This window comes from Anomalospiza imberbis, chromosome 20 (assembly GCF_031753505.1).
Source record: "Anomalospiza imberbis isolate Cuckoo-Finch-1a 21T00152 chromosome 20, ASM3175350v1, whole genome shotgun sequence".
In the NCBI taxonomy this organism is placed as follows: Eukaryota; Metazoa; Chordata; class Aves; order Passeriformes; family Viduidae; genus Anomalospiza; species Anomalospiza imberbis.
This window is the reverse complement of record NC_089700.1, coordinates 3,680,145-3,694,083: the sequence shown is the minus strand read 5'-3', so window position 1 is coordinate 3,694,083 and position 13,939 is coordinate 3,680,145. Positions and strand designations below refer to the sequence as shown.

The 13,939-nt window shown below is 50.5% G+C and overlaps 1 protein-coding gene across 6 annotated transcripts in view; it reads left to right on the top strand.

Moving 5' to 3' along the window:
• SPNS2 (SPNS lysolipid transporter 2, sphingosine-1-phosphate) overlaps positions 1 to 9,673 on the top strand; it is a 133,197-nt gene extending 123,524 nt beyond the window's left edge. For all 6 annotated transcript variants that reach the window (XR_011005398.1, XR_011005396.1, XR_011005397.1 and 3 more), the window contains 2 exons: positions 4,763 to 4,809; positions 6,586 to 9,673. Coding sequence is in view for 1 of the 6 variants with exons in the window: in XM_068210197.1 (XP_068066298.1) it covers positions 4,763 to 4,805 (43 nt within the window). In the remaining 5 variants the exon portion in view is untranslated. The remainder of the gene's footprint in view (positions 1 to 4,762; positions 4,810 to 6,585) is intronic.
• Positions 9,674 to 13,939: the final 4,266 nt, after the last annotated feature.

The following is a 13,939-nucleotide window of genomic DNA, read 5'->3' as shown; positions in this document are numbered from 1 at the left end:
ATTAGTGACAACAGCAGTATCAGTGCAAGTCCCTTCCTGCGTTCATGGATCAGTTGATAAAATTCACTCTTACAGCAGGTGTGGAGCTGCAAGTGACCATCCTTAGCCTCTGTTTTCCTTGTCCAGTCTCAGGCAGCAACATCAGCTCTGAATGCTGCTGTTTCAGTGGCTGGAATTTCAGACTGCTGCATCTGGCTGGGCTGCTCATCATCCCTGAGGCACGGGTGGAGGGTGGTGTTGCTCTGATGCAAAAAACACATTTTAACTGGCTGAATTTGAAAACTGATCTGCTTTTCATAGATTAAGGCCATAAAGTCTCCTTACCTTTCAAGGATGTCTGGCTGTGAACTGTCCATCACCTAAAATTTCAGGTTTCAGTGTGTTTACAGGGCCTTTTGGAGATGTTTTTGACCTCCCAGCATCTGAGGAAGTTCAGACAGGAGGAATCTGCTGGGGGCTGCCATTAGTGACTGGTCCCCCTGTGTCCCTTCCTAAAGCACTGCTTCAAACAGGCACTTGATGGTACATTGCAGTAGAAACACAGAATTCTCTCCACTGAAATTAAGGAGAAGGATCCTTAATCACTGACAGAGATTGCTGCTAAATCCAGTGGTCCAGCTGCCCCTATGGCCCCTGTACTTCTGTCTGCTGAATGAGATTCACCTCAACAACTCAATACTAAAAAACTGCTGCTCAGTAACTCAAAAACTGATTTATTTTCAGGCTAGAAGGACCCTACTGGAGCATTTTATTGTTGGTTGTAAAAATTAAGTGATGTTAAGTACAGCAGGCTGTAAAAACCAGGACAACATTTCCTAATGTGCTTCTCAGATACAAAAGCCAGAGTCTGGCTTGTTTAGATAGCAAGAAAACTGAGCTTTGGGAAAGCTGCAGGATACTGAAATACAGGTGGTGTTTAACTTAGGCATGAAGCTTGACATGAACTGGGCTGGCAGCATTCCCAAAAGCTTTCTGTAAGCACAGCCTTGGGCACAGCAGTGCTCCACACACCGAGGTATGTCCTCCTTCCTGACACCCTGCTGCTGGCTGGAGCTCAGGGACAGAGGTGACACATCCCTGGAGCTCAGCAGGACAGTCAGTGGCACACACATCCCACCAGTGCTCCTCACAGCTGGAGCAGACAGGTGAGCAGTGCATCTGGGTTCTCCCCTTGCTGGCCCAGGGAGGAGCAGAAGCTTCTTGCACTGGATGTAGGCAGCAGGAATTCTTTCAAATCCCTGGCACTGCCCAGCAGTGCTGGCTGCACTACAACCTGTAATCTCCATTAGCTGCTGGCCTGGGGACCAGCAAGGCTGGAAAGGACAGAGCATTTGGAGAATAATCCTGCCCAGTTCCTGAAATAGAGCATGGCTGACCTGTAAAAGATCCTGGCCAGTCGTCTGTTATCTTAAATTGCCTGTCTTGTCCTCATGCAGGTCTCTAACCGGCCGAGGTGCAGTGAAATTAGATCCATTTTACATAGCATAAATATTTAACAGCTCTAGAGCATGTAGTTTAATATTAAACAGACAGTCTTATAAATACTTCAGAATTATAGATGCTGTCACAGTACACGGAAATTACTTGATAGGATCTAGGAGAAATATTTAGGTTTGACAGGAGAGGAAGTGATGGAGTTGGAGAGAATCAGCCACATTTTTAACTGCTAAAGGAGTCCTTAAAAAAAACCAAAAAAGTTGTACAGCTTCTGTTCTTGAAAGGCAATTTGGGTGAGTTTCCTCCTCCAGAAATAATAGACTGGTTCCCACCCTACTCTCTTCAAGGAATGAAAACACTCACAATCTTAAAAAAACACTGCAGAGCAAACAGAACAATTTAGGAGCCAATGTTCAGTGATCCATTCAGTGTGGGATTATCGTTATTAGAAAGGCAAGTGGTACTTAATGAGGGATTTAGATGCTCTCGAGCCTTGTTATTTTAAGCCCATGTACTACATTTTGCCACCTAAGAGAGTTTAAAATTTATTATTTGAAGGTTTGCTTTAAAAAAAGTAAACAAAATCCCACCTGACCCATAAACTGAGCCCCACTGCCATTGGTTGTGGCAGTGACCACTATCTGCAGCACGGGGCTTCAGAGGGACTGGGGAGGCACTGTCCCGAATTTGGGGACTGTCTCAATTCTCTCTCCTGTCCACCAGCTTCTTGTGTGATCCCTGAAAGTCATTTATCTCCCCAGCAGGTTCACAAGTCATGTGCAGTCTAATTTCCCATCAAATCTTCCAAAAGCATTTCAGGATTAGCCCCTCCAGGCCTCTGTTCCCATCTGTGAAACTGAGATAAAGCAGAACTTGAGAGAAATGTGTTAAAATAAAAAGGGGGGTACATTTTATCCCATAGGAGGCTGTGAACTGTTATTCAAGCAGGAAAGTTGTGTCTATTTCCAGTTGTGTCAGCAATGCAGGTCCATGTTCAAGTCATGGCAAAACTAACTTTTTCTGTATAGATTCTGTGTCCTCTAAGAATGTGGAATGATGTGGCAAGGGATAGGACTTTCAAACATTATGGCTCACTCAAACCTCTGGAGTTTTAGTGTTCTGTGATAGGTTTGTGACATTCCATAGCTTGCTTCCTAGTTTTGAAGTTGGCTGTAGCATTCCCAGGTAGTTTTCTCTGATGTATTCTGCACAATTCCAATGTTTAATACAATCTGATTTCCAGTGTAGTGGGGTTACAAGAATGGGATTTGTATGAAGAAATTTGGGTCAGCTCTTCCATCAGAAATATTTCAGTTTATAGCCTGGAAAGGCACAGAGGCTTCTATGCACCTTGGAGACCTGTGAGGTTGGTTTGTGAAGTTAAGAGCTGTGGGCTGAACTGGACCAATTCATGATGCAGAGATTTCTTGGACGGTGTCCCCTGAGTACTGCTTAATTTTTATCCTGGAACGTGTTTGAATCCATTTCAGTGAAAAACAGTGTTCTGAGTCAGGTACTGTCTTGGTTTGGAAAGACAGGTGTCTGCTGAGGAAGGCAGGAGCCTGCCCTGAAATGGAAAAATGTAAATGTTAACAATGGTGGACACAGCCCGTGGGACGGGATGGAGGACAGACTTCCTCTATGAGCCCTCGGGGCAGCCGAGCCTGGTACCCCCTCGGAGCAGCCAAGGGAGATGCAGCAGGAACCTTGGAGCAGCAAGGTGGAAAGGCAGGGAGGAGCAATATCCCAGGGTGGTGGAAGATGGGACAGAAACTCCGCAGCTGTAGCTGTGACCGCCTGCTGCCCCGGTGTTCAAAAAACCCCGGAGCAGAAGCAGAGGCACAGCATGGCTGGGCAGCAGCAGCCCGGCTCCCTGGGAGGGGAAGGGGCTCAGGGATCCCGGGGTGTCCCTGAAGCACCCCAGCAGACGGTGAAGGGTCCTTTGGTGTTCGTAAGGTCCCAGTTCCGTGGCTGCTCCCACAAGCAGAGGCTCTCCCATGGCAGAAGAAGCAGGACCGGGCTGGGCTCCAGAGGTGGCAGCGAATTCCCTCCCCCAAGCAGCAGCTCTAGCATCCTTCTCCTCCAAAGAGCCAGAGAGCCAGCAGCAGCCCCAGCCCCTTTTTTCCCCCAGCCAAATTCTTCCAGTATCTCTGCCTTTCCCAAAGAAAGCCCCAGGTAAAAAGAGAGAGCAGGCAGCTGGACCCCTCCCCTGAGCTGTGGCCACTTCTTTTGCCTCTCTTAAGTACCTGGTCCTTATTGTCTACTAGCAACACACATAGCAGAAAATTCTTTTAGAGAAATAAACCAAAAGTCCTGAACCACAACACTGGCACAGCCGACCTCCACTGGTAAGGGGAGACTGTCCCTTTGTAACTCGGATTTATTTATGCTCCTACTGCCCAAGACAGCCAGAGAGCCCTCGGGTAAAGCGCTCACACAGCCACATCAGGGCAGGTCTGTAGGTGTGCTTGGGGTTTCCCAGTGATGGAAGAATCCAGGTGTTCCCACTGAGGTCAGTGAGCACCTGAGCTAGGAAGCAAGTTCCAAAGGTCTCAGAGTGTGAGGATGATCCCCTGACAGTTCCCACAGGGCCCTGCTGTGTGTGTCACTGTCAAAGGCACTCGCTCCTGTCCCTGAGTAGCACGAGCAGCGTGGGAGGGGACGGGAGAGGAGCTGCTGCTGAGGAAGGTTGAATTTTCCAGGGCATGTACTGCAAGGACAAGCAGCAGGTGCAAGGGATGGACTTGGCAGGACTATTGCTGCTGTCCCCGGGTCCCACAGAGCAGACAGGAGCTATCCCCTCGCTGCCCTCATCCCAGGAGCTGCAGGACAGCTCCTGCCTGGTGACACAGCAGTCCCTGCCACACGCTGTCCATCACCCAGAGCACGTGCCTGGAACAACAGCAGGTCTTCAGGAGCTCTAAACTGAAAGACAACTCACTTTTTCTTCACTTAATTTTCATCAGTGATGACTGTTTACATTTGTGCTGTCAGGCTGAAGGACACCAACAGCCACTGTGCAATCTTGTACTGGCTTAGGGAAATAGTAGCTACCTGGATGCCTTTGGGACCTTCCCAAATCCTTGTCAATTAGTGTCAGCAGTGTTATTTGGCATGTTCCAGCCATTGTCAGCACTGCTGTCAGGCACCCCTGTGTGACAAGGTTTCAGCTTTATACCATTGTGGAGGACAGTTATTAATGTCCCACTTCTTTAGACACTGTTAAGCAACCAAAACCTGGATTTACCAGCCTGGTATGTTATTAGGAATCTATTTCTTTGCTAATTGCAGATCTCACACAACACTTTTGTTTTCTCTTCACCAGGGTGAATCAGTTTGTGATGCCACCAGCCTCTGTGAAAGTCTGAGACGGTGAGTAACCCAAACCAGCAGTAGGTTTCAAGCTACAGCTCTGCTCCAAACCCCTGTCAGCCCATTTCTTTCCTTATGAATTGCAGAGAAGTTTCCTTAGCCAGCTCTGGTTTGCACCTTTGCCGCTCTCAGCCCAGAGCAGAGCAAATCAAGAACAGGGAAACCAGGGGTCAACTCAAGTGTCCTTTGTGGCATCAGGTTGCTTCCAGGTGTTCCCTTCTTTGAGCAGAGAAGCCCATGTTACTTACCCGAGTCCCCTTGACCACCAGCAGTGTGACTGTCCCAGGCCAGAACTGAAAACCCTTTGGTGTTCACCAAACCTCCTGCTGCCCTGCTCTGGGTCAAACATGGGCTGCTACCAAACCACCATTTCTGGCATAGTCCAGATTTCCTTGGCAGCACCTGACCCTGCATGGTGTTGCTGGGCTGTCCCCTCTGCAACCCTCGATCCAGGGCGACACCTCTGAGCCAGAGGGACCAGGGACCGTCCCCTCCCTGCTGCCCACCCTGTCCCTTGTGTTCATGCTGTCCTTATCACTCCCCCACAGCCGCAGCGCTGCTGCTTGGAGCTGCCACAAGTGATAAACACTTCCCAGCATTTTACTGGAGCCAAAATTAATTAAAGCAAGTTTTTGAAGAGGAGATTTCTTTCCCATAAATTAAGTGCATTGAAAGACTAATCAGAAAATCAGAACTCAATAAGACACTTCAGAATGGCCTTTTGAGGGAAAAGATTTAATGCAAATCTCTAGCACAGCAGATGTGTTATTTCCACAGGAGGGAGTGGATTTGGGCATAGGGCTGCCTGGAGTTTGCAGGCTCTGGGCTGGGTGTGTGTTCACACAGTATTACTTAACAGTAGCTTTTAGATAAAGTTGGAAGGTTTTTTTTTTTTTTTTAATGCCATCAACAGATCTGGGAGGAAATACTTGGTGCTGTTGCTGAAACTTGCCTTATAAACCAGTGGTTTATAAGCCACACTACCTATTTCCTGGGCACACCAAGGTTTTTCACTGCACTTTCATCTTTTTTTGGTTGAGTTTTATACAGCTTGAAAGAAACCAGGGCACCATCATAGGGGAATTTTTCTGTAATGCAGCAGCCACTAATTTTTAAGGTCAGGGGCAATTTCCTACATAACATGGAGCACAGACCCTCTCACAGGAAATCCTGCAGTGAGAGAACTGGTTCTCCTTGCCCCATTATCTAGGAAAGCAGCTGGCTGCTAGGGAGGCCACCACAGTGGTACCTCAGCAGTGAGGAGAGGTGCTGACTTGCTCCTTAAAGCCAGCATGGGCCACCACCAGTGCCTGCTCTGCCGTGTCAGCAGCTCACTGAGCTGGGCTCTGCTGGGCTGACACCTGAGCTGGGCTCTCCAGGGACAGCCGTTTCTAAAATGACAATTTAAGGCACAAGGCAAACTGAGGGGGTCAAAAACAGTCTACAGAAATGGAGCCTGTCCTGTGCTGAGCTGCTTCAGCCCACAGCAGGAGCAGTTGTGCCTCCACACTGCCCTTAAGGCTACAGGGGAGCTCCAGCTCCAGTCACCTCCTGGAGCAGGCTGGGCCAGGACCACAGTGCATTTGCTCCCATTCCAAATGGCTTCAGCACATCCCCAAGTGCTGCCTCCACCCTGGGCAGGCTTTGCCAACCCCCTGCTTGCACAGAGACCAGGGGTCTCATAGCTGGCCCCCACCACCCCTGGAGCTGGGGTGCACCCTCAGCAATCCATACCTGGAGCTTCCCCAGTAACCACCGTCTGTTCCCTGTTTGCAGCTGCCAGGGAAGGCAAGGACACGTGGACTCCTGCTCCCACCATACCAGTCTCAATCTGGAAGCCCTTCTGTGCTGGATATCAGTGGATCCTTCAGCTCCACATCACCACAGAGGGGGTCTCTCCACCAAATCCACCCCTCGCTCCAGCCTGCGGGGTCAGGCACCGGGAGATGAGCAGGGCAGCCGGGCACGTGGCAACTTCTGGAACGCGAGGACATTCACGGGGCCCCTGAGCATGGAAACAACTGCCCACTGGACCCAGAAAAGGCTGCCCAAGTGAGCAACTGTAGATTGTGTCAATGGTTTTAGTTGTAGCCAGTGAAGTCCACATTGTTTGTAGGGCAGCTGGTGTCCTATGGAATGCTGCTGCTCTGCCAGCACTCCCACTCCCACAGACTGCACTAGTTGAGGACCTGTTTTGTACATCACCTTTTCTTTGACACTGAAGGCTTGATTCAGATTATTATTTTTTATTTAAATATGTTATAAGATGCTTTATCTCTGCTGGAGACATTAGATGAGATATATATATATATATATATATATATATATAGTTAGATAAAGTTTTTATTTAAACATTTGAAATCTGGAGCTGCCTGTGCAACCATAGCAGACATGAATAACGTCCATAGCTCTCCTCCTCTCAGTGCCCTGGTGCCAGGGCCTGCAAGGGCACCACAGGAAAACTTCCAGTGGGTGACCTACCCGTCACTGAGACTGAGCAATGGGACAGAGGAGAGAGTTTCACTGCACTGGGTATGCTGGTGGTTGTCACAGAAAGGCCCAGAAGAACGTTGGACAGAAATCCCTACAGGCTCTAGAGTTTTCCATATGCTAAATTCAGCCTTCCTAGGAGGTTCACAGGCTTTTAAAATACCAAAATCCACCTAGCTGAATGGCTGCACCTTGGGCCTGGGAGTGCAATACTGCTGTGCCAGTGACCTCGTGCTTTGTTTACATGATACCATATCACTCAGACTGTCAGTGCTGATTCTCCCTGTCAGCATCCCAAAGCAGGCTGACTCTGCCCTCAGAGCAGTGCTTGGGTTCCTGCACACCCCAGCTGACCTGCCACTGGGGTTACCTGTACCTTTACAAAGGTGCCTTGGAGAGCTTTCAGACAAGGCCAGTGCCTGGACTGGGTAGACTCAAATGCAGAAGCATGTCTTGGTGCCATTCCACTGGAGTCTTGTTTCCTGGACCTGGCCTCCACAAGCCAAATTTGTGCTGTGTCAGCTGGATGGGGTGGAAGGGGAGCACAGGTCCTGAAGAGGGCCAGGCTGCCACATGGAGGGCACTGCCACAGGCAGGGCAGTGGCTCAGCAGGCCCCCATTCCCTGTGTTCTGAGCCCTCTCTCACCGTTCAGATCCCCCCTCCAGCTCAGCAGCAGGTGACAGCACCTCATTCTTGTGCTCATGGCTCACAAGTGGCTGCACTTGGGGTCCAAGGAGGACTAAATCAGCTCAAGAAATGTCAGACCAGGACTAGATGTGAGTTAAGGCTGGAGCTGCTGTCCTGGTTGTGCCATAAGCAAGGTACTGTTAGTAGATCTGGGTTTATCTCCCATTCCCTACCAGGATGTGCTGGGACCTACAGCACAACACTGCAGCAGAGATGGTTTTAATTCCAGGTGTTCATCCCACAGCAAGTCCCTGCCCAGGCTGGGGATTCCTATAATCCCATGAGCCTTTCCTCCTCCCCAGACCTCACAGGACTCCTCTGCAAGGGTTCTGTCACCTGAAATTCCTTAACAATAGCTCTAAGACCTGGCTAAAGAACCAGAGCCAGAAGTGTTCCTCTAGTGCCTGAGCAAGCAGGTGCTAGAAATAACAAAGCAAAGCAAATCCCAACAATGCTTCATTTCCTACCTCGTGCCACTATTTACACTCGGAGGGGAAACACAGCCTGTAGTCTGGGAGCCAAACATTTGGCTTTAAAGGCACATGAATTTCTGATTCCCATTAAGAAATTCCTTTTTAAGCTGTTTAAAAAGAAACAAAAAGCAACCCAACAATCAGTCATTTCATCTCAGAGACCAAAGAAGATTAACCACATTTTCTAAATTGCTTTTCTGATAGGCTCTCTGTTGTAGCATTTATTGTCAACAAAATGGAACATTTCTGCTAAGGTTCAGAGATTAGGAATTCTCCTTAAACTTAATTCTCAGGAGTCAAGAAGGAAAAGGGAACTGAAGTGCTCTGTAATGTCACTGGCATTACAGAGTCCTTGTTTGTGACAGACTCCAGTCTCTGTCAGAGCTCAGTGCTGGTTTTATCCTTTGTGCACATGAAGGAAATGCTGTGGATTCTGTTTAAACAAGGACAGAGGGAAGGGAGCAAACAAAGGAGTGAGAAATGAGTCCTACCTTCACCAAGGGATCCCTGAATCCCTGCTGCCACATGTTCCAGGCTAAGAGAGGGAGGCTCAGGCTTCTTCAGATCCTTGCTGCATTCAGCAGGCTCTGTGCAAGTGTCCAGAGGCACCAGGGAGGCTCCAGCTGCCCCTCAGTTAATCACGAGGGTTTTCTTCTACTCCACTTCATAAAGGGGATTTTTTTAAAGCATTAACTCCCCCCAGCTGATCCTGCACTGGCAGTCAGGTGGTTTGTACACAGTGTGGGAAACTGAGGCAATGGGACCTGCCCAAAGAGGCGAGAGAATGACCCAAAAGGCAGCAAGCTGCCATCCCAGGTGGCTCCTGCTGCCACTGCTCCCAGAGCAGGCTGCGTGGCCCCAGGAGCCTCTCCCCTTACAGTCAGGGTGACTGAACCCCTTAAATGTCTGGCTGTGCTCTGGGAAGCAGAGTTCTTCCAAGCTCCACCCCAAATGTTGTTCTCTTCTCTGTTGGCTTTATTGTCTGGTAAACCAGCACTTACAATCACTTTTACTACGTGATGTATGGGAGTATTAGTATATTTTCTTGTTATACAAGGGAGGAGTATAAAATAGTTTTCTGATTTCTTTCAGAAACAAATGACTATTTTATTTTTTAAGAGCAATTGATTGTGAATCTCAGAGTATAAAAAACAAAAGATAAGCCAAATATATACCTTTATGTAAATTAAGAAATAAAAGTATTTAAAATGTACCCCCTGGCTCCTTTCCTTGTGTCACCCCTGTGGTTGCTGCCTGCAGGGCTGGTCCCTGGCATAAGGATGCTCCAAGCTCCAGCAGCCACAGGGCTGCAAAGAACTTCCCTGGACACCAGCCTGCCTGGAATTTGTTGAGAAATAACAGCAGGAGCAGGGAAGGTGGTGGGTTACAGCCTCCTGTTCCCCGGAGCTGGATCCAGCCAGGATCAGAGCTGGGGGAAGGAGTCAGTGTGGGCACAGAGGTGGGTCCTGCTCCAGCCCCATTCAGGCTCCTCACAGCACAGCTAGAGGACCCGGCTGATGGAAACGGGTGCCGTGGGAGCCATGGGTCAGGTGCTCAGGAGGATGGACAGGAAGCCAGGAAATGATTCCCAAGTGGAGCCACAGTGGACATCAGGGCTGCCCTTCTCCAGTGATCCCGTGGCAGCCATGCCCACCAAGCTCACAGGATAAAAGGAGAGAGGGGGCTGCTCCTGCTGCATCCCGAGGCCTGCAGCTCAGCCCGGGGCTGAGTGACACACAGACAAGGGTGTCTGAGGCTCCCCTGACCAGCTGGGAGAGACCCTTCCACAGCAGGGCCTCCCTTCAGTGTCCTTCTCCTTCAGCACAGGGCAGTGTCCAAGCCAGGAAATCACAAAAGCAAAGGCTCTGTCACTTAAACAACCATCCCTGATGGCCTTTTGTCAGTGCTTCTCAGGCCTTTCAGCTTAATCATTCTTGTAAATTACTTGATTAAGAATAATTTTCCAAATTCTGATGTTCCAGCAGATGGATAAGCTTTGAAGCTCAGCAGCTTTAGCTTCCATCCATCAACTACTGCTAAGAAGAGTGTGCTGTGCACACTGGGTATGCATCAGGGCCATGCCCGTGTGTGTGTGTTGCGTGTGTGCCCCCACACACTCACTCACTCCCCGTGCCTGCTTCACAAACCTTCACAAACCCCTCACTGCCTGTGGAGCTCTCACAGGGCCACCCAAGCTGTGACAAACAACAGCCTCATGGGCTGGCACTGGGTGACTGCCCTGACCCTCTCCTGAGCTGGTCTGTACAAGCTGATGCTCTCTGTGTCACTGGTGCATTTACATTTATCACATTGTACAAAGAGGTGCTGGTTGCATGGCAGCCTCTCCTGAGCAACTCCAACACTGCACCCATTGCCCAGAGTCCCTGGCAAAATCTCTGTATGACATACAGGATATTACATCGGAAATCACAGAATCATGGACTGGTTTGGGCTGGAAGGACCATAAAGACCCATTAATTCCACCCCCCTGCCATGGACAGGGACACCTTTCCCTACCCCAGATTGCTCCAAGCCCTGTCTAACCTGGCCTTGGACACTTGCAGGGATGGGGCAGCCACAGCTGCTCTGGGCACCCTGAGCCAGGGCCTCCCCACCCTCACAGGACTCCACACGCCTGGATTTGTTCCGTGGCTTTGGCCATTCTCCAGCACTGCCTCCCTCCCCTGAGCTCAGTGCCCAGGGCCTGGGGCTGGTCTCTTGCATCCAGAAGAACCATGGAGCTCTGAGCCCAGGACAGCTGAGAAGAAACAGCTTTGCTTAAATCAGAGCATGCTCAGTCATCTAAAGCCCTAATGGTCGAGCAACAGGACCTGAAACCAAGTAAAATGAAACCTTTGTGATTATTAAAAGGCCCAAACAAGTGCTGGTGAAACACAGTTTGACTTGTTGGATTAGCGACTGCATTGTATAAGCACTGCATCAAAGCCAGCCCAAAGTCAGGTCATTTACTGGCAAAAGAGGGCAGCACGACTCGCACTGTGCCCTGCAGCTCTCCTGTCCCTTTTCCCCTTGACCACTCTTCAAGTCCTGGAGAATAAACACACCCATGAACACAGAAAGCAGAGGCCAGTCAGCCTCTCCAGCCTGACAGCTGGCACTACCCAGTGGCCATCCTTGTGTCAGAAACAACAGCTGGCACGGCTTTGGCCTCGTGCTTTGCCCTCCCCACAATGACAGGGACAAGCTGATCCACATGAACTCTTCACTGCAGTGACCCTGGCAGGTATCCCAGCGTGGCTCAGCCAGGCTCTGTGGCCTCATGGTGGCTCTGGGTGCCACAGCTGCACTCTCTGCAGGCAGGTGAGGATTCCCTCCCTGAACTGCCCGGGCAGAACCCTCTCCTCCAGCTCACTCTTGCTTCCCACCCACCATGCCTGCCTGCCGTTCCTCCTCTGGTTCCACACAGCAGAGGCACAAATTCCCAGGATGTCCTACTTACAGGCACGGAGAGAAAGAAATCATTAGTGAGACACTTCAGATCTGAAGCCCCTTGTCCCCTTTGGAGCCCCTCTGGATCATTAAACCAGGGACAGCCCGTGACCTGCTGGCCTCCTGTGTGCTGCATTTGCATAATACATGAAAAGTCATCACTGGGGACAGCTGGAAGGGCTTAGCTGGGATTGAGGTTTTAACGAGGCAATGAACCAGCTTTCAGCAGTAAATGGCAGAGGCAGGGCAGCATCCTCAGTGTCAACAAGCCCATTTGGAGCAGAAGTGCCCTTTTTCCTGGAGACAGGATTGGCAGTAATTGCCAACACCTTCTGCCTGGGAATAGAGATTTGCAGCTCTTCTTTAGGCTGCAGCAGCAGCTATTCCAGCCTACAGCCACCTCCAGATGAGTAAGTGCTTTGGGAGAAAAGGTCCAGCAGGGTGAGTCCAGCCCTGAATTGCTCAGACAAGCTTGGGGGCACCATGGAGAGCAGGAATCAAACACCTGCTGCAGGCCTCATCTGCAGCGTCCTGGTGACACACCTGAAGCCCAAATCTCCATCCTGCCTGGGTACCTCTGCAAACCCTTCAGAGGCTGGAAACCAGCAGTCATCCAGGGTGGGCACAAGGAGATCTGCCCTTCACCTCCTGCCCAATCTGTGCCAATCTTGACTTGGAGAGTCCAGAGCCTGCCAACTCCTCCTCATCCAGCATGCACAAGGGCTGTGTCCTCCAAGGCAACACCACAGTGCCCCTCAGTGCTGAGGGAGCAGCTGTGGAGGCAGGAAGTGAAAGGCAGGGACCAGAAAGATTCCCTGCTGAACTGTGGCACAGAAACTCCAGCTGTCGTCACCTGGGGCTCACAGGAGCCAGCACACACCTTGGAAGTGCAGCTCAGCTTGTGGGATCACTGCTGGGACAGGGAAAGTGGAAGCTGTGGGTCTGCAATGGGATGTGTCTGTGCTGCTGTCTCCCATGAGTTCTGTGCCATTTGAGCAGAGGATCCTGGCAAAGGCAGATAAATAGCCACGGGCAAAGACAGCCCTTTGCAGCTCTTCACTCATCCCCTCCAAAAGCAGTATGACATTTCCAGTGCCCTTTTCTCTGCCTGGCGGTACAGACCCACCTGCAGGATGAGAGCTGAAGGCACAACAGGCACAGCCCTTGCTCCCAGCCCTTCCCTCTGCCAGCAACAGCTTCTGCCAGGAGCCAGCACCAAACTCCTCTGCAGCAGGGAGGAGAGCAGTGAGGCTTTCAGAGAATCACAGAAGTCACTAAGGTTGGAAAAGACTTTCAAGATCATCAGGTCCAAGCATTAACCCAGCATTAACTCCCTCAGATGCTGGAGAGGAGTCAGGGCCAGGCACCAACACCCATGTTCTGGATCCAGGAGCGGGGTGCTCAGCAGGTGGGGAGGGGAAGGGCAGGCTTTGGTGGCAACTGCAGCATGAGCAGCATTTCAAACACTTTGAGCCTCAGCTCTCAACGAGGACCGGGTACCCAGCGCGTGGGAGATCTTGGTCCTGGCACTCTCCAAAGGGATGATGGCATCCCAGCATTCAGGAGCCTGGGGATAAATAAGCAGCTGCAATTCCAGGCAGTCACCTTCCCAGACTGTTTGCTGCACGCCTGCTGTTCCAGGTGCCTTGCATGGCTGCACACAGGCCTGGCACAGTGGCCAATCAATCAACCATTTCAATTGTTTCACTGATTTATTGATTCCCTGCACTATCACAGGGGCCATGACCCCTCCAGCACTCAGCAGCAAAAAGGCAAGAAAAACCAGATCATGGTAGCTACAGACAATATCAGAGTGGTCAAACTGGAAATAGCTGACCCCAGAGTGTGCCTGTGCAAACCCATTCAACCCCAGCCACTTCCCATTTCAGAGGCTGCATCTCCCACACTGGAAAAACTGTGAGCACTGCTGGGCCTGGGCAGGACAGGGATGAGCCTTTAGGAGTTACTTCTGAATCTCCCACATGAGCTTGAACTAACTCAGCAGTGCCAGCACACCCACCCCAACTCC